Source organism: Gymnodraco acuticeps, unplaced genomic scaffold (assembly GCF_902827175.1).
Source record: "Gymnodraco acuticeps unplaced genomic scaffold, fGymAcu1.1, whole genome shotgun sequence".
Taxonomy (NCBI): domain Eukaryota; kingdom Metazoa; phylum Chordata; class Actinopteri; order Perciformes; family Bathydraconidae; genus Gymnodraco; species Gymnodraco acuticeps.
In genome coordinates this window covers 1,194,076-1,221,091 of record NW_022990047.1, presented here as the reverse complement: position 1 = coordinate 1,221,091, position 27,016 = coordinate 1,194,076, and the positions used below count along the sequence as shown (strand labels likewise).

General features: G+C 43.9%; 3 protein-coding genes across 3 annotated transcripts in view; 2 read left to right on the top strand and 1 right to left on the bottom strand.

The window, feature by feature from the left end:
* mapk8ip2 (mitogen-activated protein kinase 8 interacting protein 2) overlaps positions 1–3,620 on the top strand; it is a 37,520-nt gene extending 33,900 nt beyond the window's left edge. Inside the window, 1 exon segment of the mRNA XM_034215670.1 lies at positions 1,175–3,620. Coding sequence (XP_034071561.1) covers positions 1,175–1,247 — 73 coding nt within the window. The 3' untranslated portion in view covers positions 1,248–3,620.
* Positions 3,392–9,306, bottom strand: arsa (arylsulfatase A). Its single transcript, XM_034215671.1, has 8 exons — positions 9,083–9,306; positions 5,988–6,228; positions 5,657–5,875; positions 5,356–5,525; positions 5,030–5,154; positions 4,599–4,726; positions 4,414–4,516; positions 3,392–4,307 (listed from the first exon to the last, which is right to left on the bottom strand). Exons 1-8 carry the CDS (start codon positions 9,304–9,306, stop codon positions 4,012–4,014), a joined length of 1,506 nt encoding a protein of 501 aa, XP_034071562.1. The 3' UTR covers positions 3,392–4,011.
* The window catches only part of shank3a (SH3 and multiple ankyrin repeat domains 3a), a 242,261-nt gene continuing 224,549 nt past the window's right edge, over positions 9,305–27,016 (top strand). Inside the window, 4 exon segments of the mRNA XM_034215672.1 lie at positions 9,305–9,544; positions 23,447–23,535; positions 23,692–23,780; positions 24,607–24,680. The gene's annotated coding sequence lies outside the window, so the exon portion shown is untranslated.

The window sequence follows — 27,016 nt, the reverse complement described above, 5'->3', positions numbered from 1 at the left end:
CATGTGGGGTTCCTCAAGGCTCCATCTTGGGGCCTCTTCTCTTTAACATCTACATGCTACCACTGGCTCAGATAATGAAAAACTACAAAATAAGTTACCATAGCTATGCGGATGACACCCACATTTACATAACCATTTCACCAGGAGACTACGCTCCAATTCAAACACTGAGTAAGTGTATTGAACAAATCAATGACTGGATGTGTCAGAACTTTCTCCAATTAAACAAAGATAAAACTGAGGTAATGGTTTTTGGAGCCAAGGCAGAACGTATAAAAGTTAGCGCTGAGCTTCAGTCTGCAATGTTCAAAACAACAGATAAAGCCAGAAATCTAGGTGTAGTCATGGACTCTGAACTGAGTTTCAACAGTCACATTAAAACAGTTACTAAATCAGCCTACTATCACCTAAAGAACATATCTAGGATTAAAAGACTAATGTCACAGCAGGATTTGGAAAAACTTGTCCATGCTTTTATCCTCAGTAGACTCGACTACTGTAATGGTGTCTTCACAGGTCTCACTAAAAAATCCATTAGAAAGCTGCAGCTGATTCAGAACGCCGCTGCTCGAGTCCTTACCAACACTAAGAAAGTGGATCACATCACTCCTGTTCTGAAGTCTTTACACTGGCTTCCTGTGTGTCAAATAATTGATTTCAACATACTGCTGCTGGTTTATAAAGCATTGAATGGTTTAGGCCCAAAATACATTTCTGACCTCCTGCTAAATTATGAACCATCCAGAACTCTCAGGTCTTCAGGGACTGGTCAGCTTTCTGTCCCCAGAGTCAGAACTAAACATGGTAAAGCAGCGTTCAGTTATTATGATCCAAATATCTGGAACAAACTCCCAGAAACCTGCAGGTCCGCTGCAACTCTTACTACTTTTAAATCCAGGCTGAAGACTTTTCTTTTTGCCGCTGCTTTTAATTGATATATTCATATCTTAAACTGCACTGTAACTTTTATTATCTTTGCTTTTTATCTTTGCTTTTAAATGAGTGTTTTTAATGTCATTTTATATCATTGCTTTGAAATTAGTGTTTCTAGATATCATTTTATAATATGTTTCTAAATGCTCTTAATGTCTTTCATTTTTGTAAAGCACTTTGAATTGCCTTGTGTTGAAAGGTGCTATATAAATAAACTTGCCTTGCCATGCCTTATCCGCAGACGGGCCTTCCAGGAGTATTACCAGGAGCATCTGGAGTACGCCTGCCCCACCGAGGACATCTACCTGGAGTAGGCAGAATTGCCATGACTACTACCTTCTCTCTCTGCAGCTTGTGTATGATTATCGAGTTTGCCACCAGAGGGCGCTGTCAGTGGGGTCTTCTCTCCATTGTGTCCCTCTAAAACTGGGATCTTAATTTTTACAGTCTGCTAGGCATTTGACTGATTTCATCCCTCTCTCTTTATTTCCATTATCTCAATGGAATGATTGCCTGTTTCTTTATCTTTTTCTATGATATGAAACTAAAACGCTGAGCACTTGTTTATTTTAAGGTTCCTCTTTTGAAATGAAAACAATATACCTACTACTGCTGTTTCACCTTTCAATGCATGGCTAGTAGGATTACTGCACACAGACACACCAATAATACACATATCCAAGTGAATGGCAAGCAGCTCAACAATCAGTACGGGAATGGTGTAGAATCAAGAGGTTGGGGGTTTAATTAGCTGTAAATATGTATTTGGTTCAATATTGAGAAACTGCTCATTTGATTTTTACTGATAGTGGCATTGGAGCAAAGTAGAGAGAGTACAGTGAACCGTCCTTGGTCCAAGCTTACCCCTGTGTCTCGTTCAAGACGTAGTTTGTGTTGTAAATACGTATGTATAGAAAGTAGAAATACAGGCGTCTCATCCAGTCTAACTAACTAATCCACAAACACTCACAGCTGAGACTGATGGAGGGGATTTTGATTTGTCATGGGTATTCGGGACTCACTTTGACAGGAGTAACTGCAGGAGTGAGAGATTTTAGATTAATGACTTGTAAAACTTTGGAGATGTCATTAGCCCCTGCAAGATATTTAAGTCATCTTGGATTACGTGCAGTTAAGTCTCAGCACATTTAGGGTGACATTTTACCTTTGTCCTGTCCTCAAAGCTGCACTGGCTGACCTTTACCTTGGGAAGCTTTCACAGAAAATCATTCAACTGTTAAAACTGTTAAAAATCATACATTACTGTATGCTTTGCTATGATTGGTGTGACCTTCAGCTCAAAGAAAACTAATACCCTCTGAAAAGCCATACTCTCGCACCTCGGACTGATTAACTGTGTGGTGACACCCTAGTCTCAGTTGTATTTTAATTTGTCAGTTTCAATGAGGGGAAAGGGAAAACTGAAGCGGTAGGCCACGTTTAGTTATGAGATCCTGCAGTGTGCTTACTGTACAGTGAGAGGGTCACAATGTAAACAAACCTTTTGATAATCCATTAAAAGGGAGGTTTTATAGTTATGGTTAGACTTCGATCTTGTTTTTTCAAGTACGATTGGTAAGAGAGATGGCCACAATTATTCATTGCTCTAAGTTTGGTTCAAAGGTTGAAAGGATCATTCACACATCACACAATAACCTGCACTGGGGTTGTTGTAGCATACCATTGCTTACAGTCTAGCACCTTATATAGGGGAGGGGGTATATTTGAAAAAACAATGCACTCACTACAGGCATCTGACCATTAATTCCGACTATCCTTATTGTTCTTTCAGACACTGTTTAGCAACTTGTTCTGCTGCTTTAAGTCACAGTCCACCAGAACAAACACCTCAGTTCACTGTTGATATGGCAGGGATGGATGTGGGGTTGTTATATGTATTGCTGTCAGGTAGACTATGTATATACAATAGTGAATATAAGATAGTGCTGTGTCCTTTATGTTGAGTATGTTATGAAATTATTATGTTCATTATTCAAAAGAAATTCAAGGAAAGATCACAAGCAGACAGAAACCCCTGAAATAAAAGAAAAACACATCTGTGATCTGCAATAATTTGTTTTCATGTTTTTTCACTCGGTATCTGTCACATAGATGGAATTACGGTTCCAGAAACCTCCTTAAGTCCCTGCAGACAGGCTTTAGCAGCACATTTAGGGCACCTGTGTGAGATGTGACATCATTATTGTGTGACACTAACAGACTACTGACCAATCTGCTGTTAGAGCTGAAAAGTTTGTCATTAAGATGCCATTGAAACAACTATTATTGCATCTTGCCGATTATCACCAACTATGTGACCCATCTCTTGGTATCTATTTGCTTCTGTTTTTCTATCTCGTTACAGCCTAGTTAAAACCCCTTCTTTCCACACAGCTACATAATAACAACCTCTGAGGATGATCTCGTCCCATATAGCCGCTGAGACATACATTAACAGTTAAACCAAACTTTTGACTTTATTACAATTAACAAGATGCTTTACTGTATACCTAGAGCAAAACAGTATGTGACAGAACAAACATATCCTATCTTGTATCTTTAAAAACAAACAATTGTAGAGTTAATCAAAATTCCAGGGAAAAGCAAACAAAAAAATTACAACAAAAATCACTCTGCCTTGTCATGGGTTTGGTCTTATGAATAAAATATATGCTTGATGTCTGAAACCTTCATTCTTGTCTTTATTGTTCAGATCTCATGATTGCTTGTGTGTTTGAAATAGACTGCAAATCATTTTTTTTAAATCACATAAAATCCATGCATCAATGCTAAATGCTATGAATATCAAGAATGTTGAGGTGAAAATTAAATAATAAATCAATGATTAAAACATGTAATAAAATATCCAGGAAATGTATACACTACATTTTTAGTGCAATGTTATTTTTCAGTACACAGTCATTTAATCATATCTGTCCACAAGCATGTAGCAATGCATCATCAAATGATTACAAAATCAGCATCACATCTGGTGCTTTCACAAAGACCTCTTGAGGTCAAAATCAGTGTGTACTTCAATTTTTTCCCAAATTGTCATTATTAGCGGGATTTGTCCCATCAACACCTGCAGCAACCCGGCTTGGGACTACACCGAGGATTGCAGCAAGGCTCCAGGTCTGTGTCGACTCCTTTTGATATCTGGCTCTCTCCGAACACCATTGATGCCTGAAACTTTTCCTTGACTTGTATGATCTGCTGCAGCACGGCTTGGAGGTCAGGTTTTCCAAAAAGCTGGAGAGGGTAGTGCTCTGAGGGGTCGGCCTCCAGGTCGAAAAGGAGAGGGGGATCGTGGGCCTTGAGGACAGCAAATACTGGGCAGTCTTGATCTGGAGTAGTCCCACTGTGTGTAGCACCTGAGAACAAACATGGACAAATATGACTAATAATTTATAAATAATTCAGTTCTGACTGTGATTATGCCTCTGGACATTTCTACTTGTTTTAAAAGGCCTGCTGTACCTCGTGTATAGAAGTGGGCCTTGTACTTCCCTAGCCTGAGTGCAAACAGGCCATACATCTCACTGGGATCTGTGGGGTAGAACATCATGGTTTCCCTTTTACCCTGCAAAAGATGAGTAGATATCAAATTAAAAACATTGTTTGTGTTTACACATTATTTTATTCTATAGACTGTGAGCCATTACCTTTCCTTGGTTGATAAGGATGTCTGTCATATCGACCCCGTCCAGCATCACCTGCGGTAGCTTGGCTCCTGCCAGACCTGCGATAGTGGGGAGGATATCTAGAGTGCTGGCCATCTCATGAGTCACACCTAAAGAGAGGCATACAGGGGGAAAAGTCAGTATTCACTAAAGACCCTGACACAAGGCACACACTTCTGGCCTTCAGGAAGCGTTTGTTGCCCTGTTTTTGCAGTATGTTGCGGCTATCAGAGCGATTCCGCCTATTAAATTGGCAACAATTAGCCATAGAACAGTTGATTCTTTAATGAATTCAGTGTAAAGTGGTATGCTTTTAAATACAGTAGCTTAGTAAATGTGACTGAAATAAGCAAAAGGGGACAAGGGAATATACACCAAGTGGTTTTAGCTCTTGATGTCTAAGAAATACAGACCTGGCCTGATGGTGCCAGGCCAGAAGGCGATGGCCGGCTCCCTCATCCCCCCCTCATAAGTTGTGCCTTTTCCACACTTCAGAGGGCCAGAGCATCCTCCACCGGACATGCGCATCAGTTCAGGCCTAAAGAACAGAAATGAATAACACACCATTTGATAAAGGATACATTATCTCAAGGCATTAAATCAAAGATAAAAAAGGGCAAAGATAAAATGCAACTTCACCTTTGAACAGAGGAAAAATTTACAACTGTACCAATGCTATCAGAGTGGGAGATAAACATGTCTGCATAAGAAACTATAAAAGCAGGCGTCAAAAACCAACCCATTGTCTGAAGTGAAGAATACGAGGGTGTTGTTGATCACTCCTGTTTTCTCCAGAGTTGTCAGTAGGTTTCCTATCGTGTTGTCAAACTCAAAAAGAGAATCTCCAAATCGGCCCCTTAAAGTACGCCCGGCAGCCTCCACTCCTGCATACTGGGGGTAGTGGGTGTGCTGTGGGAGGAATTAGAAGAAAGTGTTTACCATCTGAATTGTTCTTATCTATCGACATGGGGTTACAAAAAAAATTGTTTTGTTTTGAAAACTCAAATGGACATGGACATGTTAAAATTGTTGATGCTTACATGGGACGGATAGTAGATGAAGAAAGGTTGTTTATTCTTTGCTGATGTGGCAATGAAATCGGTTGCAAAATCACTGTAAGCCCTTTCCAGTTCCAGGAAGTTGACTGGTTGCTGCTTGATGACCTCATTGTGCATTAGTGGGACGGTGACAGTACCCACATCACAGAATCCAAAACACTTAATATCTGGAGGGAAACAAGTCAGGTTCCTACAGGGACCCTGGGAAAAACAGGGAGACAACAAATATTCTATACAAAATCTCCCCATTTAATAATACTATCACATATTACCTCAGTCATTTTAGTTTGGAGCTAAATGTATTCACACTGACCATGTCGTGGGAGTAGGGGATCCCCAGGTAGTGGTCAAACCCCTGCCTGGTTGGAAGAAACATCCCATTGGCACCAACTCCTAAGTGCCACTTCCCTATGGCTGCAGTAGCATAGCCCACAGGTTTCAGCACTTCAGCAATGGTGGTCTCATTCAGAGGAAGACCCCCTCTAGAACCTGGGTAAAACACTCCTGGGTAGACACCTGAGCGGGTCTGATAACGCCCTGTCAACAACGATGCCCTGAAAATACATCAAAACAGATAGGGACTATTATTTAAAGACGACATGCTCATTGTCAAATTCATACTTGTATTTTGACTTTATTTTGATTGAAACAGTTCTTAAAAATAACGTGTCTTAACAAAATAATGCTGAATCTTAATTAAAGAATATGATAGAAGGTAAAATAAAATAGGTGTGTCTTATTTCTCCTGTGTAGTAATAATATCCGTGTATTTGGAGTAACTGGGTAACATAACGCGGATACAAGCGGCCGAGATGGGTTTTCTCCGCAGGGTGGCTGGCGTCTCCCTTAGGGATAAGGTGAGAAGTTCAGTCATCCGGGAGGGACTCGGAGTTGAACCGCTCCTCCTTTGCGTCGAAAGGAGCCAGTTGAGGTGGTTCGGGCACCTAGTAAGGATGCCACCTGGGCGCCTCCCGAGGGAGGGGTTCCAGGCACGTCCAGCTGGGAAGAGACCAAGGGGTAGACCTAGGACCAGGTGGAGGGATTATATATCTTCGCTGGCCTGGGAGCGCCTTGGGATCCCCAAGTCAGAGCCATAGCCGCGGGAAGTAGGGGTGCTGGGGGTGCTGCAGCACCCCCTGTTGGCGAGTGGTGTACATTTGAAAAACTGAGTGACCACCTAAATAAAAATGATTAAACTACATAAAATAGTTATGATTTTACTTAAAATAAAATTAGCTGTATACAGTAGCATATAATAGTCATAGTATATATCAGGTGGCTTGAATTTATTTTCCAAATAAGTAAAATCCGAGTCATCTAGGTCGTAGATCTTGGGAGAGTGACGTAATTGACGCGACACACACACTGCAGAGTGACAACTTTCTAGAATGGTGCAAAAAAGGATTTTGGATTTTTTTCTCCAACAAACAACCCAATAAAAAGAGTGAACCACCAGCTACTCCTCAGCCCACCACCTCTACAACTAAAGTAATATATATATATATATAAATGATCCATTATCTCATTACATTTGCGCATATTTTAACACATTTCAGGAACCGAAATCTGCACTTTGGATAAAGCCAGGTTCAAAATTATCGTTTTATTTTGTAGTCATATTAGCATCTAAGGCTTTCACCGAAGGGATTTTGGATATCTCTCTTTATCACTCCATAAATCAGAAAATATTGTCAACAGCCCTAAAATATCAATTTTCGCCATGTTTCTAGGTATAAAATCTTATATAATTCAGGCTATGAATGATATATGAACAAACCCTTCTGTAAAAGCCTTCATAATATTGATAGGAATATAACTGGAAGGTTTGGTGTATGTAAGTGCAACTGAAGTGGAAATTTCGGACTCAGAGTAGGAGAAAAAACTCATTTTGAGAAAACGAACTTTAAAGATTGCAGTGAGGCGCTAGCTAAACCTGTTCTTTGGATGATAGCTTGCGCCTCGACGCACTCCGTGAAGGTATTTCATGTTCGGGGTCATTTGTGTTTTGTATAACCTTGCTTCGTGCAAGTGACAATTGTTGTTGTCTTCTATGTGAACGGTTTTTTCGCCGTTCTTTTGCCATTTTGAGATTTACATTTCTAGCGGAAAGCTAACCAGGAAGTGTTTTAGCACACCACGTGATGCATCTGAACGAATCACGTTGTCAGAAATTGACACCAGCCAATGAGATTTCGTTTCTTGGTTTAAGACCCTTTTGTCACGATTGGTTGCTGATACAAAGGAAATGACCATATTTGGATCCGATGACTATGAAATCATTGTGCAGGAGAGACGGAGCTTTTCCAACGATGACATTGTGCAAACAGCGATCGCGATACTTTATGTTACGTTAGAATGCTAACTTTTGGTGAATTTAGGAGAAATATACAGATGCAAATAGACAAACTATAGTAAAATGAACACTTAAATGTGTATTTTGTACGTTTTCCTTCCAAAAGCCTGAAAGAAAACATGTTATGGAATCAAAATAGCACAACATCTCAAAATTGACCAGTGCATGAAAAACGATGTTTTTGCCTGCCGTGTCTCGCCTTATACAAACAGGATGGAGCCGTTTTTTTAAACGGCTCCATCCTCACTTTTGGCAGCACCCCCTGAGCAAAATGACTTCCCGCGGCTATGGTCAGAGCTGGTTGATGTGGCCAGGGAAAGGAACGTTTGGGGCTCTCTGCTGGAACTGCTACCTCCGCGACCCGACCACGGATAAGCGGGAGAAGATGGATGGATGGATAACATAACAAGAAAGCTATATAAAAAAACACCTTAACCCTCTTGTTGTCTTCGGGTCAAATCTGACCGATTTACTACTTTCATCAATCATACATCTTTTGTTTTAGATTCGATTGCATTAAGGCTTTATGATATCCTTCACAGTAGACATTTGAACATATACAATTGCTGATCACCACTTTCATTGAAGGGGGGGACGACGACGGACGAAGACAATAGGAGGGTTAAATGATCTTCAATACAAATATTTTTCTAAAATCTTATCATAATACAGATGTTATCAAAAAAATGTGACATCATTATCAGAATGTGCACGAATAGCCTCAACGGTAATTTGTTGACGGTCCCTAAATTAAACCCTGTGGTTTAGAGCAAGGCTTGGATAAGAGCCATCTGTCCTCTGTCTGTGAAAATGAGGAACAATACGCCACTAGATCCGGATTGAATGTTGGAAATCAAACCTACGGCGGTGGTTTATGACATACAATTAAGGGACAACAATATTAAAACGAGTGCACACTGCACATACATTAAAACGTATTTGTTTATGGGACATTCTCTCCCGCTTACAGACAATAACATTAAATCAGTCAGCGTCGGTCCTGCATCATTACAGACAGCGCAGACACCATATACTGTATATTTAAAGTTAGACACCTGGACGGTGTGCACACGGGGCTGGTGCAGTAGAAGTCAGTGAACCGGAGCCCTCCAGCTGCCATCCGGTCCAGGTTTGGAGTGAGAGAACTGGGATGTCCATAACAACCCAAGTCCCCGAAACCTAAATCATCTGCAAAAAGGAGGACGAAATTCGGCGGTGAAGCCGAAGATGTGCAAACAACAAAAGGGCTTAAGAAGAAGAAGAAGCCGATGCTATCCATTCTGAGTCCTCCTGCATCTGAAGACTTGCAGAACTTCCGCGTTAGGTCCCCTATCTGACCAAAACAAAACGTCACGTGTTCACTCGCGGAAACTGGCGCGTTGACGTCACGTGGGGCTAGGAAATGTAGTCCTATTTCGCAGCAGCCTAATGCATTGTTTTTTTTAAGTGAGGAAAAGATAGCTGTTGCCTGTTTATGAAGAACAATGTGGACTCAATCTCCCCTTCTCCATAAAAAGGTAGGTGTTTACAATGTTAAACATGATACTGGTTAAAGGCTCAGCTGTGTTTTGTTAGCAAAGACCCCTCACCAATTGTTTGTATTAATATGAAATACTTTTGAAGACTCTCTTGTCCTGTGACTGTGCTACTGTGACTTTGATACTGTAGCAGGATACATACACAGTGTTTTTGCCTCGTGTGTTGAATGTTTTGTTTACCTCTGAAGTTGTTAGTCTAATGGCCTGCTGCTGAGTTTCAGTCCTCTCTGGCAACTATGAGGGGCCGTACAGGCCATAATTCATACTGGTCCTCTCACGCACATACATTCTCCTTTTACATACATATATTTTCACTCTTACATACATACATTCTCCTTTTACATACATATATTTTATAATATGCATGTCTGAAGGGAATATATGTATGCAAGAGAAGAATGTATGTATGTGTGAAGACAATATATGTATGCAAGTGAAGAATGTATGTATGTGTGAAGACAATATATGTATGTGAGAGAAGAATGTATGTATGTGAGAGAGAAAGTATAGTGGAAACGGAAGGAGTATGGTTGAAACGGAAGGCAGGTCATTCTTGCGCTGTGATTGGCTCAGAAGGTCGAGCGGGGCGGGCTCATGTTCAGAACTTCTGATTCAAATCAACATAACATGATGGAGGGAGATGAATCGCGTAGATTGCAGCAAGCATTAGGGGTTTTAAGGAACATTTTGTCAACCCCTGAAACTGTCACATCCCTGGCCAGGTGTCCTTGCGGGTGCGTTCGCTTTACTTATCAGAGCGTGCCGTAAGGGCGGTTACTCTTTGGTTTATAAACTCCCGCCTGGGACGGACTGATGCATTAGATTATGTGCTATATGGAGGGGACTTTGACAGAGTATTTCTCACAAAGTACACAGTAAAGTACTTCAATGTATTGTTAGTAGCAGTCAAACTAGTACCGAGTCCAACAGTGTCAGTTTTATGAAGAACTTGTGGTAAAATATATTTGTAAAAAGAAAATGAAGAGCTACTGATTTGAAAAAACGGCTCTCTGTATAGTTTAAATCTCCTAACAATGTTGTCCATTTATTCTTCTCCCCTCGAGTCCAACAGTGTCAGTTTTATTAAGAACTTTCAGTAAAAAATATTTGTAAAATATGAAGAGCAGCTGATTTGAAAAGACAAACGCGAGAGACGGCTGAGTGACCGCAGTGCAGAATCGCTGTATAGTTTAAATCTCCTAACAATGTTGTCCATTTTAGACACATGCTTATTATATTTACAGCCTTAATAACATTCATTTTCTGGGCTCAATGTGTGTCTTGGCCATTTTCGTTGTGATCGCTAAATTCCCCTTGTTTCCCCTTGTTTATAATTATGTTCAACGTTCCAAGCAAACGAGTGCTTTTGTTTTGAAATCACTTCCGCGAGTATCGCGCCCCCCCCCCCACCCCCCCCCCCCGCTACAATGACCATTAGACCATTTAGTAAGGTAAAAAGCAAAAACGCCTCGCAGACACTCTTCCGTTTACTTGTTTAATAAAGAAAAACAAGTGGTCCGTAGATACACGGAGTCATCTAACCCTAACCCTCTCCCTCCATCATGTTGATTTGAATCAGAAGTTCTGAACTAGAGCCCGCCCCGCTCGACCTTCTGAGCCAATCACAGTGCAATAATGACCTGCCTTCCGTTTCAACCATACTCCTTCCGTTTCCACTATACTTTCTCTCACACATACATACATTCTTCTCTCACATACATATATTGTCTTCACACATACATACATTCTTCACTTGCATACATATATTGTCTTCACACATACATACATTCTTCTCTTGCATACATATATTCCCTTCAGACATGCATATTATAAAATATATGTATGTAAAAGGAGAATGTATGTATGTAAGAGTGAAAATATATGTATGTAAAAGGAGAATGTATGTATGTAAGAGTGAAAATGTATGTATGTAAAAGGAGAATGTATGTATGTAAGAGTGAAAATATATGTATGTAAAAGGAGAATGTATGTATGTAAGAGTGAAAATATATGTGCGTGAGAGGACCAGTATGAATTACGGCCTGTACGGCCCCTCATAGGCAACCTTAGTTCTCATTCATAACACTCCGTTCGATGTCTCACTATGGGATGCGCCTCATCGCGGAGCAAACAGAAGCATCAATCTCATTACGCCAATCCTGATTGGCTGGTGATCTTGACGTCAGCGTCAGGGAATCACCCCCTATAAGTATATATTTACAGTCTATGTGTGAAACCCGTGCCTATTGCCAAGCACTGATGTTATATCTTTATATTTAAGGCCAAGCTCAAAGTAAAATCGATGAACCACTCCATTGTTGTGGTTTCTCTGTGTTGCCGTAGCAGCCGAACTGACCAGGAAGTACTAAATGAAAAGTATTGCGAGATCTCGCAAAGGTTTTGCGATATCTCGCAAAACATTTTTTTTTTTTTTTCTGTTCAAATTATTTATTTTTTTCTTCTCCATGTCCCCTAGGGGGCTCCGTACTCCGTAGACACCCCTGCACTAGATACTAGGAAAATATTTTTGATGAGAAACAACAGAGGTCTACCCTATTTGTTTATTAACATTGTCATATACAGTAGACTGTAGCTTGAACATGTATAAATGAGGGCTGTCAAGTTAACGCGTTAATAACGCGTTAACGCAAAAAAAAATTAACGCCACTAATTATTTTAACGCGATTAACGCATGTGTATTTTTTTTCCTCGACCGCCCCGTAGTTCTCATTCATAACACTCCGTTCGATGTCTCTCTATGGGATGCGCCTCATCGCGGAGCAAACAGAAGCATCAATCTCATTACGCCAATCCTGATTGGCTGGTGATCTTGACGTCAACGTCAGGGAATTCACCCCCTATAAGTAGCTTGCGCCACGACGCATGCACCATTCAAACACCTCTTCTCGCTTCAGAGCACATCTCTATAGTAGCCGGACAAGCTTAACGGTCCACAGACTGAACCCAAATATAACCATTTTCGGTCGACGGGCGCTCGCCGGCTACTCCTTCTGCTTCGCAAGAAGACGGTAATACTAACGCCAGTTAGTATTAAAATCGACCTCGCCGTTCTTTCCCCGGAAAGTAAGGTAAGGTTTTGATTTTTCTCAAGCTAGCTACGCACCCGTTGCTAGCTAGCTTCCCCTTACTACCGACACCACGGTAGCGAGGACGCTTTTCTTTTTCTCTCTCACGGAGGAGAAAAGGATTAGAAGTATATTGACACACCAGTCAATATTCTTTGAGAACAAAGGACCCACACCGTCCCCTTTTTCTCCGGATTAAGGACGGGTTGGTAACACTTTTTCTCTCAACGACGTACCTGTTACGAGCGGGTCCTCTCCACGCCACGAGGTGAACAAGATGGACGCCTCTCCCCCTCACACCAGAGGAGTCAGGGACTCGAAGGCTCGGTCATGCGGCTGCGGGTTGAAGATAGCAGGCAAAGACTCACACCAGGTCTGCCCGTCCTGCCTCGGGCTGAAACACGCCCAGGAGGCTATCGACAACCCCGGCTCGTGCGGGCATAGCGCCCTTTTCACCCGAAAGAGCCTCCACCGACGGCTAGCACACCAAGCTAGCTTGTTGGAACAGGACTCCCTCATGTCCACTGATTCGCCGTTTGGCAATCAAGGCAGAGACTGAGCCCCTCACTATGTCGGTATTGGGCTCACTAACAGCGGCAGCTGTGGAACCGGGATCCCACACCGTGTCAGGCCGGGACCCGGTGGCGGCAAGAGACGCGGGAACGGAGCCCCACGCCTCACCAGGCGGGAGCTCCCGGCGAGACCTCACCATGGTCTCACCCGCGGGGAATGTCCTGGAATTAGACTACATGGGGGACAAAGAGGACACCTCTGAGTCCCTCCTGTCTGATTCGGATGAGCAAGAAGAATATATCTTCATGTCATCGGCTCAAACGGCAAAGCCGGGAGCGATGGCTGCTCTCCCGGGCGATAGCACACCAGCTTCGCCCTGTCTGAGCAGGGACCTGCAGGCCGCGTGTCAGCGCGCTGCGTCCAGGCTAGACATCCCGTGGCCCGAAAGGGCCAAGGAGACCGCCAGGTCCCGTTACGAGGGGAAACATTCTCCCCAAGCAACGAGGACAAGGAGGCAACTCTTCCCGGAGATGTTGGATGAGGTGTCGGTCTCGTGGAGGGACCGACCCTTTACCAACAAGGCCCCAATCCAGGGTGCCTCCTCCCTAGACTGCGACGGTATGGAGAGGCTCGGCCTGCTCCGCATACCGCCGATGGAACTGCTGGTGGCAACCCACCTCCTACCGAGGATGGGCCCGTCACCAAGCAGGAACCCAACGCTGCCAGCGAAGGTGGACTGTTTCCAGTCAACCATGACGGAACGGTCCTACAGAGCCGCAGCGTTGTCCGCCAGGGCTCGGAACGTTTCCTCACTGCTAACCGCATACCAAGCGGAGCTCTGTGAGGATATGTCGAGTAATCCTGGACCGGCCGTTCTGGACGAGTTGGGCCGCGGTCACAGACATTTGTCTCCGTGTCCAACGCTGCGCCGTCCAGGCCACGGGCAAAACAATGGGGATCATGGTGGTGCAGGAAAGAGCTAGATGGCTCAACCTCACCAATCTCCCAGACCGGGAAAAGGAGGATGTGCTTGACATGCCCATCGTTCCCGAGGGGATTTTCGGCTCCGCTCTTGCCTCCATGCAAAGCAGATGCGAGTCGAAAAAAGAAGGAGGACGAGGCCCTCCACCTCTGCCTCCCTCGAAGGGCCCAGCCGCTGCCTTCGCAGCGGCAGCCCTTCGTCCAAGCTGCGAACCCTGCTCGGTTAAAAATACTGAAAGCGCAGAGGTCGCAGTCCGCCCCAAGTCCCCAGCCCAGGCAGGGACGAGGGCGAGCTGGCCTAGAAAATCTCCGGTTCCGGCTGCAGCCCAGGCGCAGCCAACCCAGAATTTCGGCCAGCAGTCGAGGAAGAAGAAGCGAGCGGGCGCGACAGCCCCTCCTTCTCCCCTCTGTGACGGAGCTGGAAGTCTACGGTTCCCCAGCTCTAAATGTGTTCCCGCCGCCTCGAGAGATGCCTCAACACCATCCTCAAGTCCGCATAAACACATGTCACACACTTATTGATTTTTCTGTCACAAATCATTTTCCGCTGACGCATCCAGGCTTCGAGCCAAGGGCGCAGCTCGGAAAAATGAAAAGAAAAACAATAAACAGTCCGTCAACTGTTCCCCTTCTGAGAGCAGCTACGGCCTCTCTCAAAGGGCGGACAATTGACGGGTCTGTGAAGGCATCACCGTCACGCGCATGCGCAGTGCCAGCTGGGGCTGTAAAGGCACCACCGTCATGCGCATGCGCAGTGCCGACTGGGGTCGTGAAGACACCACCGTCACGCGCATGCGCAGTGCCGGCTGGAGCTGTAAAGGCACCACCGTCACGCGCATGCGCAGTGCCGGCTGGGGTTGTGAAGGCACCATCGCCACGCGCATGCGCAGTGCCGGCTGGAGCCGTAAGGGCACCACCGCACACGCATGCGCTGTGTCGGTGGGGATTGTCGAAATGGGGCACCACAGGTGCTCACCACACTGGAGGGCCCCATAACCCACAACAAATAGAGGGGAAGAGACGTGACATCCTCAGCTGGCTCTAAGGAGCATACAGCGGGAGATGCTCACGACATCTGCTTGGGTTTCTCAAGACGGTTACACGGAGCTACAGACTCCAAGTCACCGTCACCCCCCCTCGCCTCTCGGGCTATCTGTATTCACAAGCCCGGGGGAGTCAACCCATATTCTGGAGAGAGAGATTCTCTCTCTCCTAGAAAGGAGGGTTTTATCTATAATGCCCGCCGAGCAGAGTCAGATTACGCAGACAAATGTCCTCGTAAAGCACCTGCTCAACATGGGTCTCATAATAAAAACCAAACCCCGCGCGCCACGGCGTGCGGAGAGTATTGGTTATTATGAAATGCGTAGTGGCACTACGCCACTGGCCGCACCCGACTTTTCTAGTACGGGGCGCGGCCTACAGGTGCCGTCCTTTCACGGAAGGTGGCCACCACGGACGCATGTCTGACAGGCTGATAGGGTATTTACGAAGGTCGCCCGGTGAGGGGTCTCTGGAGCAGAGACCTCCAGCGGGCGCACGTAAATCACCCGGAGCTTTTAGCGGTATTCCCCACCCTAAAACGCTCTCTGCCTTCTCTCAGAGGACACCATGTCCTCGTGAGGACAGACAACACGACCACAGTATCGTGTATGAACCGCCAAGGGAGGTTGCGTTGTCTCCAGTCACACACACTGGCACACAAACTTATCCCTTGGAGCGGCAGACGTCTCCTCTCTCTGAGAGTGACGCATGTACCAGGAGTGATGAACCTCGGGACAGAACTACTGTCCAGAGGTGCACCACTCTATGCAGACTGGACTCCACATCCAAGGATCGTGAGTCCGCTGTGGGTGTGTTATGGCAGAGCCGCGTTAAATCTGTTCGCATAAAGAGAAAATGCTCAATGACAGCTGTTCTCTTTAATGCACGATTTAAACGCACCGTTAGGCGTGGACGCAGTCGTACACGATTGACCTCCGGGTCTTCTGTACGCGTTCCCACCCCTGGCTCTGATACCCCCAACTCTGGCCAGAGTGAAGGAGCAACGCCACACACTTATCCTGATGGCTCCGCCTTAGCCCGCAACGTACGGGCTGGCCGAGATATATCGGCTGTTGTGCGGGCAGCCATGGCAGCCCCCTCTACGCAGGGACAGATTGTCTCAGGCGGGGGGGGCGATCCTTCATCCACGCCCAGAGCGCGGAGCACTATGGGCCTGACCCGTGAGTGGTACAATCTGAATACAGTGGGACTCCCTCAGAAGGTGATAAACACTATTCAGAGTGCGAGAGCTTCCTCCACCAGGTCTCTTTATGACTGTAAGTGGAGGGTGTTTGAGGAGTGGTGCCTTCAAGAAGGACACATCTCCTTTCAATGTCCTGTCGGGGTGATTTTATCATTTCTACAGGACTTGATCGATAAACACAGAGCTTTCTCCACGATCAAGGTGTACCTGGCTGCTATTGCTGCATGCCATGTGGGCTTTGAGGGTAAGACGGCTAGCCAACATCCTTTGGTCTGCCGTTTTATGAAGGGAGCTCGCAGGCTCCTCCCTGTCTCCAGGTCACTGGTGCCCTTATGGGACTTGGCAGTGGTTTTAAATGGGCTCAGAATGACCCCATTTGAACCCCTGGAAGGAGCTGACATGAAACATCTGTCAATCAAGACAGTGCTGTTACTGGCCCTGGCATCCGCCAAACGGGTCAGTGATATTCATGCGCTGTCTGTACATCCTTCATACACTCAGTTCGCCCCAGGGCAAACGAGAGTGTTGTTGAAGCCCAACCCTGCCTTTACACCAAAGGTGGTTGGTTCGTGTACCCCAATTGACATTGAGGCATTTCCTCCGCCGCTGGTTTCCTCCGGGGAACAGCGGCAGGATCTGTTGTGTCCAGTCCGTGCTTTACGCACATATATGGACAGATCAAAGGAGCTTCGTCTTAATGACCAACTCTTTGTGTCCTGGGCTAACCCTCACAAGGGCAAGCCTGTTACTAAGCAACGGCTCTCCCACTGGTTTGTGGAAGTAATTGCTTTGGCCTATACGAGTCAGAGTTTGCAAGCACCTTCAGGTCTGCGGGCTCACTCGACTCGGGGCCTGGCTACATCCTGGGCTTTGTTCAAGGGTGTTTCCATCCAAGACATCTGTGCAGCGGCGAGCTGGTCCTCGCCGCTCACTTTTGTCCGCTTTTACAGGCTAGACGTCTCCGCTCCAAGCGTGGCCCGAGCAGTGCTGGGCACCTTGTTGAGTCGGGACTCTACCTGTTAAGTTCTGGTTGGTTTGGTGATTTTCGAGATAAGCTCGTCTGGCAATACGGGAGCTACAATTTCCCATAGTGAGACATCGAACGGAGTGTTATGAATGAGAACTATAGGTTACTTACGTAACCCCAGTTCTCAGAGTAACATGAAGTGAGATGTCTCACCAGACGGCCCTCCTTGCTATGGTGAAGCGAGAAGAGGTGCTTATTTTGAATGATGCATGCGTCGTGGCGCAAGCTACTTATAGGGGGTGATTCCCTGATGCTTACGTCAAGATCACCAGCCAATCAGGATTGGCGTAATGAGATTGATGCTTCTGTTTGCTCCGCGATGAGGCGCATCCCATAGTGAGACATCTCACTACATGTTACTCTGAGAACTGGGGTTACGTAAGTAACCTATAGTTTCTCCTACTGATTCGACCTGACACATGGTCAACTGGGGAGGAATACAGCTGGTGCAGGACCCACCAGTCGAGGAGATGTGTGTGGGGGCTTATTCATTTATTTATTGTCTGAGTAATGCGTCAGTGAGGTGACCAGGAGCCCCGGCCACACGAGGACAATAACGGTGAGGCTGCCACTTGCATGTAATATTCTTTCTGACGTGTGCTTGTATGAGAGAGAGAGAATGCGTGATAATCCAAAAATAGCCCCACACATGTGTCATTTGAATCACCTGTTACTTCGATTTACAGGGGATGTATGCAAAGTAATGCTGATATATGAAACAGAATCACTGAGAAGTGGCCTGCTCTTGCATTTCCAACTCGTCCGATAATGGCTTTTTTCTTTGGTTCTGATGAATTATGCAACACACACACTGTACCTTTCACTAGTGTGTGCGGGTGCGCCTGTGTGAGTGCGTGTGCCCCTGTGTGAGTGCGTGTGCCCATTCATGTACACAGATCATTTAGCTTGCGTGCTGTTCAGCATCCCGGAGCGTCCACACAGCAGCGTGCGTTGACGCTTGGCGGTGGGCGTGTCTGAAGCTTGGGGATTTTTTGCGAGCAACGCGACCAACAATCAATCATATGAATCTCCCGCCACCGACATACAAAGCAATAGCAATGTTAAAACGAAGTAAACTGGATATCAAATCCCCAAACAGGTGAAAACCTACCAGTTTCACCCACTGTCTCTGCCACCTCCCTCCATGCCTCGCTCCTCCGGTTTGTATCCCGGCAGTGTTTCTCAAACTTTTTCATACCAAGGACCACTTAACCAATAAAAACACACTCGCGGACCACCTAACACCACAAATATCAACAATCACATCGTTTTTCTAGAACAGATTACAAATTGCCTGAAAATGGTACAAACAAGTGCACTTGGCAACATGTGTGATGAAGGTGTTGCGCGGGGCTATATCATGCAATCGAAAGTGAAACTTAAACTCGCTCCATTGCGGAGATATTCCCGGGAGAGTGCGGAAAACAACAATTAATTAATTTATTTCAAATGTGAAATGTTACCAATATACTCACGGACCACTAAGGGGCGCTCACGGACCACCAGTGGTCCGCGGACCATTGATTGATTGATTGAAAAGTTTATTAACAGCTTGTATATTGGGTACAGTACAGTACAGCTCAAAACATACAATTGTTAAGGGGATGCAGACCAGAGAAAGACTTTCGTCTTGTTTACATCAGGGTCTCCCATTTCCAATTCATCATATCATTTAAGACATATAAGACATATTTGACATACAGATGGCTTATTTACAATTTACATACAGGTGGTTTTTTTACATACAGATTGCTTGTTTACAATTTTCATTTTAGATTTCGTTCTAATACATCCTAACCGGACATTTAAGACATACCAAGTCTACAGATATACAGTTAGTAACAGAGTCTAAAATGCGAGTATATACATAGATGGGGGGGGGGGGGAAGCTGTCCATTGAACGACAGGTTGAGATTTGTACCATTACCGGGGCCAGTTTTGCAATGCTCTCCCCCGAAGGTGCTCTTTAAGAGAGGTTTTGAAGGTAAGTATAGTTTTACTTTCCTTTACAGTTGTGGGAAGAGCGTTCCACCTTGATGTGGTATAATTGCGAAACGTGTATTCCCCCTTTTTTGTGCCAAATCTGGGTTTCACATGATTTGTGGAGCTCCCTCTGGTGTTATGATCATGGTATTCCTTGACCTTTGGGAAGAATTTTGACATGTACATGGGTACCATAGAGGTGTAGTGGATCTTGTAGACCAGGCCCATTGTAAGTAGCTGTACTCTGTCGTCTACTCTAAGCCATCCTAGGTTGTCAAAGTGGGCAGAGGTGAGGTGGGTTCTAGATGAAAGGTCAAGCAGTAGTCTGACCAGTTTATTTTGCGATGTTTGAAGTTTTATTTGTAGCGCCTTGGAGGTGCTATGGTACCATGACGTGCAAGCATAGTCATAGTACCCTTGAATGAGTGCTCCTGCCAGAGTTTTCAGGGTGTTTTTGTTTACCAGAGAGGAGATCCGGTATAGGAATCTAGTTCTTTGATTGACTTTTTTTATTACATTGGATGCCATTTTGTCACAGGAGAGGTTTGCCTCAAGAATAGATCCTAGGTATGTAATTTCCTTCTTACTTGTGACAATAATGTCGCCCACTGCAACTGAGAAGTCGTCGGATTTGCTGAGATTATGTTTCGAACCGAAGAGAATGGACTCTGTTTTACCCAGGTGTAATGATAATTTATTATCGGCGAGCCAGGTGCAGATTCTGCCGAGCTCGGAGCTGAGGGTTTTTTCAACCTGCAACCTGTTCCTGTCAGAGACCAGCAGGGCTGAGTCGTCCGCGAACAGGAACAAGTTGCAGTCACATGCTGATGACATGTCATTTACATAAATTAGGAACAGTAACGGACCTAATATGCTTCCTTGTGGAACACCACAGCTCACTGGGAGGGGGGGGGGGACAGAGTACCGTTTACCTCCACCATCTGTTCTCTCCCCTCCAGGTAGGATTGCATCCAGCTCACCGATAGTTTATCAAAACCAATTGCTTTTAGCTTGTCAATCAGAATGGGGTGATTGACAGTGTCGAAAGCCTTTTGTAGGTCCAGCATCACCATGCCGCAGTACTTGCCCTCGTCCACCTCTTGTTTGATGTGGTCGCTCAAATAAAGAAGGCATGTGTCAGTGGAGTGGGATGTTCTAAAGCCAGATTGAAATTCATAGATTAGTTTCTTTTCCGCGAGGTACTTTTCGACCTGTTCATATACTATTTTTTCCATGACTTTCGAGATGGAGGTAAGTATAGAAACAGGGCGGTAGTTGCCTGGGTCCAATTTGCTGCCCTTTTTGTGCAGGGGGGTTACTCTTGCAATTTTGAAGTCTTTGGGTACTTTTCCCTGTTTTATGGAGAGGTTAATTATGTGAGCTATGACTGGTGAGATGGCGGTTGCTGTGTCTCTGAGGAATTTGGAGGGGATATTGTCGTGGCCAGTGGCCTTGTTAGGTTGGAGGGCGCTCAGTTTAATGAGTACCTCTGCTGTTGTTACCCTTGCTAGACTGAAATCATCTTTGCGTACCCCTAGGTTTTTGTAGTAGGTCATGATGTGATCTACTCCAAAAAGCCCTGAGTGGGAGGGTAATTTATTTACAAGAGTTGTGGCTATGTTTGTGAAACAAATGTTCAAGTACTTGGCCACATCCAGTTTGTCTGTGATGAGCCTGTTATCTGTCTTTATGTCTTTACCACACTTTGAGAAGCACTGCGGTAGATGAACAGAGACTGATCATACAGCACCGGGTGATTCACTACCGCTATAATGAATTTTCCCTCCATTTTTTGGAATATGAGGAAATGACCTGCGTAGTCTCTCCCAGCATACACGCGGTTTGATTGGCTAGCGCTTGTACTGGCAGATTTGCATAAACGGGATTTCATTGGCTGACACTTCTGCCGAGGCGCCAAAAGTTGAACATTGCTCAACTTTTGAAGCGAGCAACGCCAGCAACGCTCCACGTCGCTTCCCAAAATGCAGTTCGGCTAAAAGTGACGTCACCCCATTCAAAGTGAATGGGCAGAAGCGTTGAAGCTTCCAACGCTTCCAATGTCCCTTGACAGAGAGGCAGTGTGTGTGTGTCCTAGCATTACTATACTTGTGGGGACCTAAATCTGTTTACACAGTCACGTGTGGGGACTCGCCTCCCTTATGGGGACAAATTGGAGGTCCCCATGAGGGGAATCATTATATTTAGGGTGAAGACTTGGTAAGGGTTAGGGTTAGGCATGTGTTGGTTATGGTTAAGGTTAGGATAAGTCTCCAGGAAATGCATGTAAGTCAATGTAATGTCCCCTGAAGTGATGTATACATGGTATGTGTGTGTGTGTGTACTTAGAAGTGTGTGCATTTGCTTACAATGCATCTGCTTCAGGCAGTTGGATTGAGGTGTGGTACAATACAACTCAGTAGAGCTGATGGAGAAAATAAATCGCACCATCCATGCTCATCCCTCAATACAGAAACGAGGAGAGAAGGAAACAGCCTCACACCTGCAGGGACAGTCTCTCTTTCTCCCCACCTCATCATCTCCCCCCCCTTCTCCCTTCTTTAGGAATAGCAAATCATGCTCACACATTTCTGCACATGTTGTCAGGTTTTTTGACTTTACAAGAGACGATGTACGTAATACTTATTATGTGAGTCAAAAGTAAACAAGCAAAAATGGGTAAATGTTCTCGTCTTTATCTTGACGTTTTCTTTATTTCACACACTATTAACAGTCTGAACCTGTGAGTGAAACTGTGAAGGGTACTGTCGCAGTGTTTTTGGACCATTAGTCTGTGTACATCTTTTCCAATAAGTGCAGGTAAACCTTTCGAGCACTAGTGGGTGCCATTGGATCACAGTTCCCCTCCACATTGTGCATGTACTGGTCTTAACAGTCCACAGACAATCTGTTCAATCTGATCTCCCAGGCTGTGCTCCATGATACTTTGTGCAGTAATAGGCCCATTGAGTGTTGATATGCATCTGCAGGCTGTAGCACATGGACAATTGCAGTTTAGCTTTTTGACATTTCTAATCTTTCAGGTCTTCATGTTTCCTCATGCAAGCCTTTACAGATCTGCCACTTCTCATTACTCCTCTTGTTGAAAATCAAATTGTATGCCCTCTCACCCTTTGTGTTAATTTGGAAATGACTTGTCTGATAAGGTAACAGACAAGGTTTACGTAGGACTAGTGAAAGGCTTACTGTAGAAAAAGAAGATAAGATAAGACAGATATATAGATGCAGGTTATAGAAAAGGAGAGGGAGGAGATAGAGGCAGAAGAATAAATTGGTGGATAATACCATCAGTACCATGGACAGTCCTTAATACTTTGATTTAGCTCTGCCCTGACAGCAGAACGTTTTTAAATTAGCATGTCTGCTATTATCTTGTCATCATGAAAATGCATTTTGAGCAGCATACACCACAACATCTTTGAAGTTGCTCCTGGGACAAGATGAATAAGGGCAACAATCGGTTGTTCATATCCAGCAGTTTTCAGACTGCACACACAAACTGCACTTCATTGTGATGAATAAAAGCTATTACACATACTGTATGTATGCAGTTTAAAAAAACCTGTGAACACAATTTAATGTAGCTTTTAAAGCAGGATTACCATCAATATACTATGAAGACAGTTCCTTAAGGCAGTAGTGTTTTGCAACAATCTGCTACATGGTATCAAGCAGTCCTTTCGATGATGAAAAGTCATTGTTATTCTGGCTTGTGAGCTGAGGGAGCAGTGATAGAAAACATCCTGCCAAATAAATGGAGGTTCATTGGCACAATAGAGTCTGGAACAGAGCACAGAATTAAGCAATGAAATCTAACAGGCCTCTGTGGAGCAACATGAGCTGAAGAACTCATAAATGTTTGAGGACCTGCTGGGGTAATGTTCACTGTTGTCGACATTCTAGGCTCTCACATCGAAGTTCTCGTTGTACTAAACATGGGCAAATGTTCTCTTCAACTACATGTCACCTGTGCACACAATAATGATCAGAAGTTGCAGTAAAGATGAGTTGCTGTTTTTTTTCAGATAAATGTCGCCATCATCGAATACACCAGCTGCGATCCAGTTGACGTGTCCCTGTGTGGTCTCTGCTTTCTTATGATGGACTACTGGTGGTAAGAGCAACCTGCCCTCGTGAGCATTTCTTCCACAATTGTCTGGTAATATTATAAAGAAAGGAGGTCTGGGTGGACCCTAAGCCAGCTACTCTCCTCCCACTACCCTCGGGCTGTCATCTGCTGCCACTCTGCAAAGCTCTTATTCTGTTTCAGGCTGACTCCTGCCTCACCCCTGCTCTCATCGTGCAGACAAACGGGCCTGAGAGACACACAGATGACTCGAGAGGAACGGCCTGCACGGAGTAAGATCTCACACACACTCAAAATGTTTCTGTGGCATTTGTTGGGCTATGAGATAGCTGATGTTTGCTAAGAGCTTAGCTGAACATATTTAGATAAGCGTTACATGAGATAAATGCCAAAAATGTTTACAGATGTTAAGATTCACGGTCTGAGCTCCTCCATCTACTGCTCAGCTCACCTTGAGATCTGCTTCCACTCAGCTTGTCCTCAGGGACAAAACATCCCTCGGCTTCGATTGTAAACAACGCTGTCTGAATTTATTATCATCTGCCGCAAGTGTATAATCACAAATACCAGTTCCTCACGTCCACATTTCCATATTCATGGGAATGCTGCTGTCGAAAGTAAATGGTAATATTTTCATTTTCCAATTTGAATTTTGCATTGTCATCATTTGTAATTGGAACAGACATAGGCAACTCACTAAGCTGCTCCATACTCCTCCTGAGGTTCTTGTGATTGATTAAAAAGAGTGACTCTGAGCACCGTGTGCATTTGATAAATTATTACTGAGGTTTCCATACAACAGACATTAGAAACAGAGACACTTTTTCCCCACATGCAAATAACTGTGGTAAACAACATTTAAATTGTTTAATTTGTTTTCAGCTCGCAGGACAAACTGATGTCAACCACTGATAAAATGCAAACAGAATATATTTCACAGCAGAAGATATAAACAAGATTGTTAAGCCTTTAATTAGCAGCTTCAGTGCTTTGCTCAGTTACAGTATGTGAGCAGATCACTACTAATGACTTTGGCTGAACTAAAAGTAATGGATGCAAAATGTGTGAGCTGACTTAATGAATGTTTTGCCCTTCCAGAGTTGATCTTGATCAGCTGCTGGTCCACGTGGCTTCCTCTGCTTCGTCCTTGGTGCCTTCAGGATCTGATAAAGGTAAGAAGTGATAATGTACAAACACTTCACCTTGAAACACCTCAAAGGAGCGAGGGATACAGTATGTATTATAAGCCTTTTTATTTACAGTATCATTTCCTTTGTCAACATTGGTAACACTATATTTTATTTTCTGATCACTTAGGTGCCCTTTGAAACTAGGTTTCTTTTTGAAAAACTCAACACCAAACCAACAAAACATTAAACAGATATTGCAAAGGAGAAGTGTTCTTGCAAAACTCTTTAAAATATTTGTAAATAAAAAAATAAAAAAATCATCATTCAAAAAGCAAATAAAGCACCGACTACACACTAATAGTATTAATGAGAACCACATCAGCTTTTTCTCTGTGCAGGGCAAAGCACCTTGCAATGACGTTTAGTCATCTGATATACATTTGATTCACACATCTGTTTGTTAACATTAAGTTACTCAAACAGGAGAGGAGTCAGAATAGATACTATTGTTAGGAAACCTTAGGAGTGCCACAGTTTGACCAATTATCATTTTACAAATGTAATATTTGATCATTTGTTAAGTTTGCACTGATTTACAGTAAACCTGTTTTTCCTTGTCCTCATCTCTATCTCCACCCCCATGTTCTGTCCAATTTTGGCCGCCATTGTTGTCCATACCAAAGGGTTGAATTGGTGAATGAACTCATTATCTAAAAGTATTTTCATCTTTGTAAATATGGAAAGGCAGTATGTGATGTAGAAATCAATGTTTACAGTTTAGCTAGAAGTGTTTTCTTGTGTTTTATTTTATGTACAACAAAGTGTAAAGCAGAAAACGTGCGTTCAGTGTAATACATTTGAGTGTTTGAGAGCCAGTGCTTCAAGAATCACTGTTGGTGTTTAGGAATTTCGAAACGGAACCCTTCGTTTATCAGAAGCCATATTCTAGCATTTATAACAATATTTTAGCGCATACAGTTTTGTATTTTTAAGTAGGAATAATGCTATCTTTAAGTGTTTTTATGACCGTTCCTATGTACAGCATCCATATGTTGTATACAAAATTATGAATGAATTAAGAACACACACTTACAGTGTACAACATATGAATGAACTTTTCATGCAAATGCACATATAATTCAAAAGCTTGTTTACATTTATAATGTGGCTGAGACTTGAGTTAAAAGTTGATGGTTGACTTTGGAAACAGAAGTATGGCTAACTAGATTTCCCTTGTGCTCTCAGCAGCATCTCATGGCCTTCTTAAGCTGACGCATTATGCTTAGGGGTCACTCCTCCTTATCTTTACTTTTTTTTAATTGCTTATACATGCTAATCAGGAGCGGTTAAAAAGTGGTACGATTTCTCTTTTAGAATTTCTCTACTTCATAATGAGGCTCAGTGCAGTACAGTGCTGCTCCTCATCCTTGTTACCGTTTCCAGTGCCAGATTGCTTTAATCACATCGAATTCAATTGCTGAGGAAGCAGGGAAGAGCTGTAAAGGATTTAACAAGTATAGCAATACAAAGTGTCTAATTACAGTTTTGACTCTGAATGATCGTGGCAAGCTATTAGCCACGTCCATCTGAGAAGTGACTCTTCAGAGAGCTAAGACTCGCTCCCTTTAAATGGGTATTTAAGCTATCACACTGCATATCAGCTCCCATACAACAATGTTCCTCTGAGCAGATCTGGATCCTTGAATCAATTACCACTCCAATACCCACAAACCCAGATCCCATTTCTTGGTGTCACGCTCGATAAAAGCTATTCCCCTGTCTTGCTACGCTGTCCGTCTCTCAGCTGAAGCTGTTTCTCATTTGTCTCATCTGAACCTTAAAGCGCTGGCTCTCTCACATTTAGTGTAGTGAGTCAGAGCTAGAGTAAGACAACCCCAGAATGTCAACGTTTAATTTCGACTTTACCTGGTATCACATTCACAAGCAGAAACCGTCACCATTTTCCTGTCTGTGGAAAAAAAAACAGCAGATGAATACTAGACATTTTGTTAGTGGCAGCCGGTTACAAAATTACACACTGTAAACATTGTTGAATTGAATTTGTTTGTAGACACTCAGTAGACTCTTATTTCAGAAAAGACCAATAATATGGTTTTCTCCACCTTCACCAGTGACGCTGACTTTGTTGACTTTAAATAACTCCTATTACTCTTGCTGAGTCATACAATTACTAAAGAATTTTCTTCGATAGTCATTCAAGATATATCTAAAAAAAACGTACAAACATTCAACTTTGCGGTTGAATATAATTAAAGAGTGTATGATACACTAAAGTTGACATTTATGTCTGTCCTTGACTGAGATATTCAATGTTGGGCTATCCACTGGATGCTCTGTTAAACCCTGTGCATTACACA

Bases quoted from the DNA above. Each gene is read 5' to 3' on its own strand.
- arsa (XM_034215671.1), bottom strand. From the start codon at position 9,306: ATGGATAGCATCGGCTTCTTCTTCTTCTTAAGCCCTTTTGTTGTTTGC. The intron at 5,876-5,987 runs GTCAGTGTGAAT...TGTTTTTCCCAG, and splicing joins TCCCCTACTCCCACGACATG to GGTCCCTGTAGGAACCTGAC. The intron at 5,526-5,656 runs GTAAGCATCAAC...TTCCTCCCACAG, and splicing joins TCATCTACTATCCGTCCCAT to CACACCCACTACCCCCAGTA.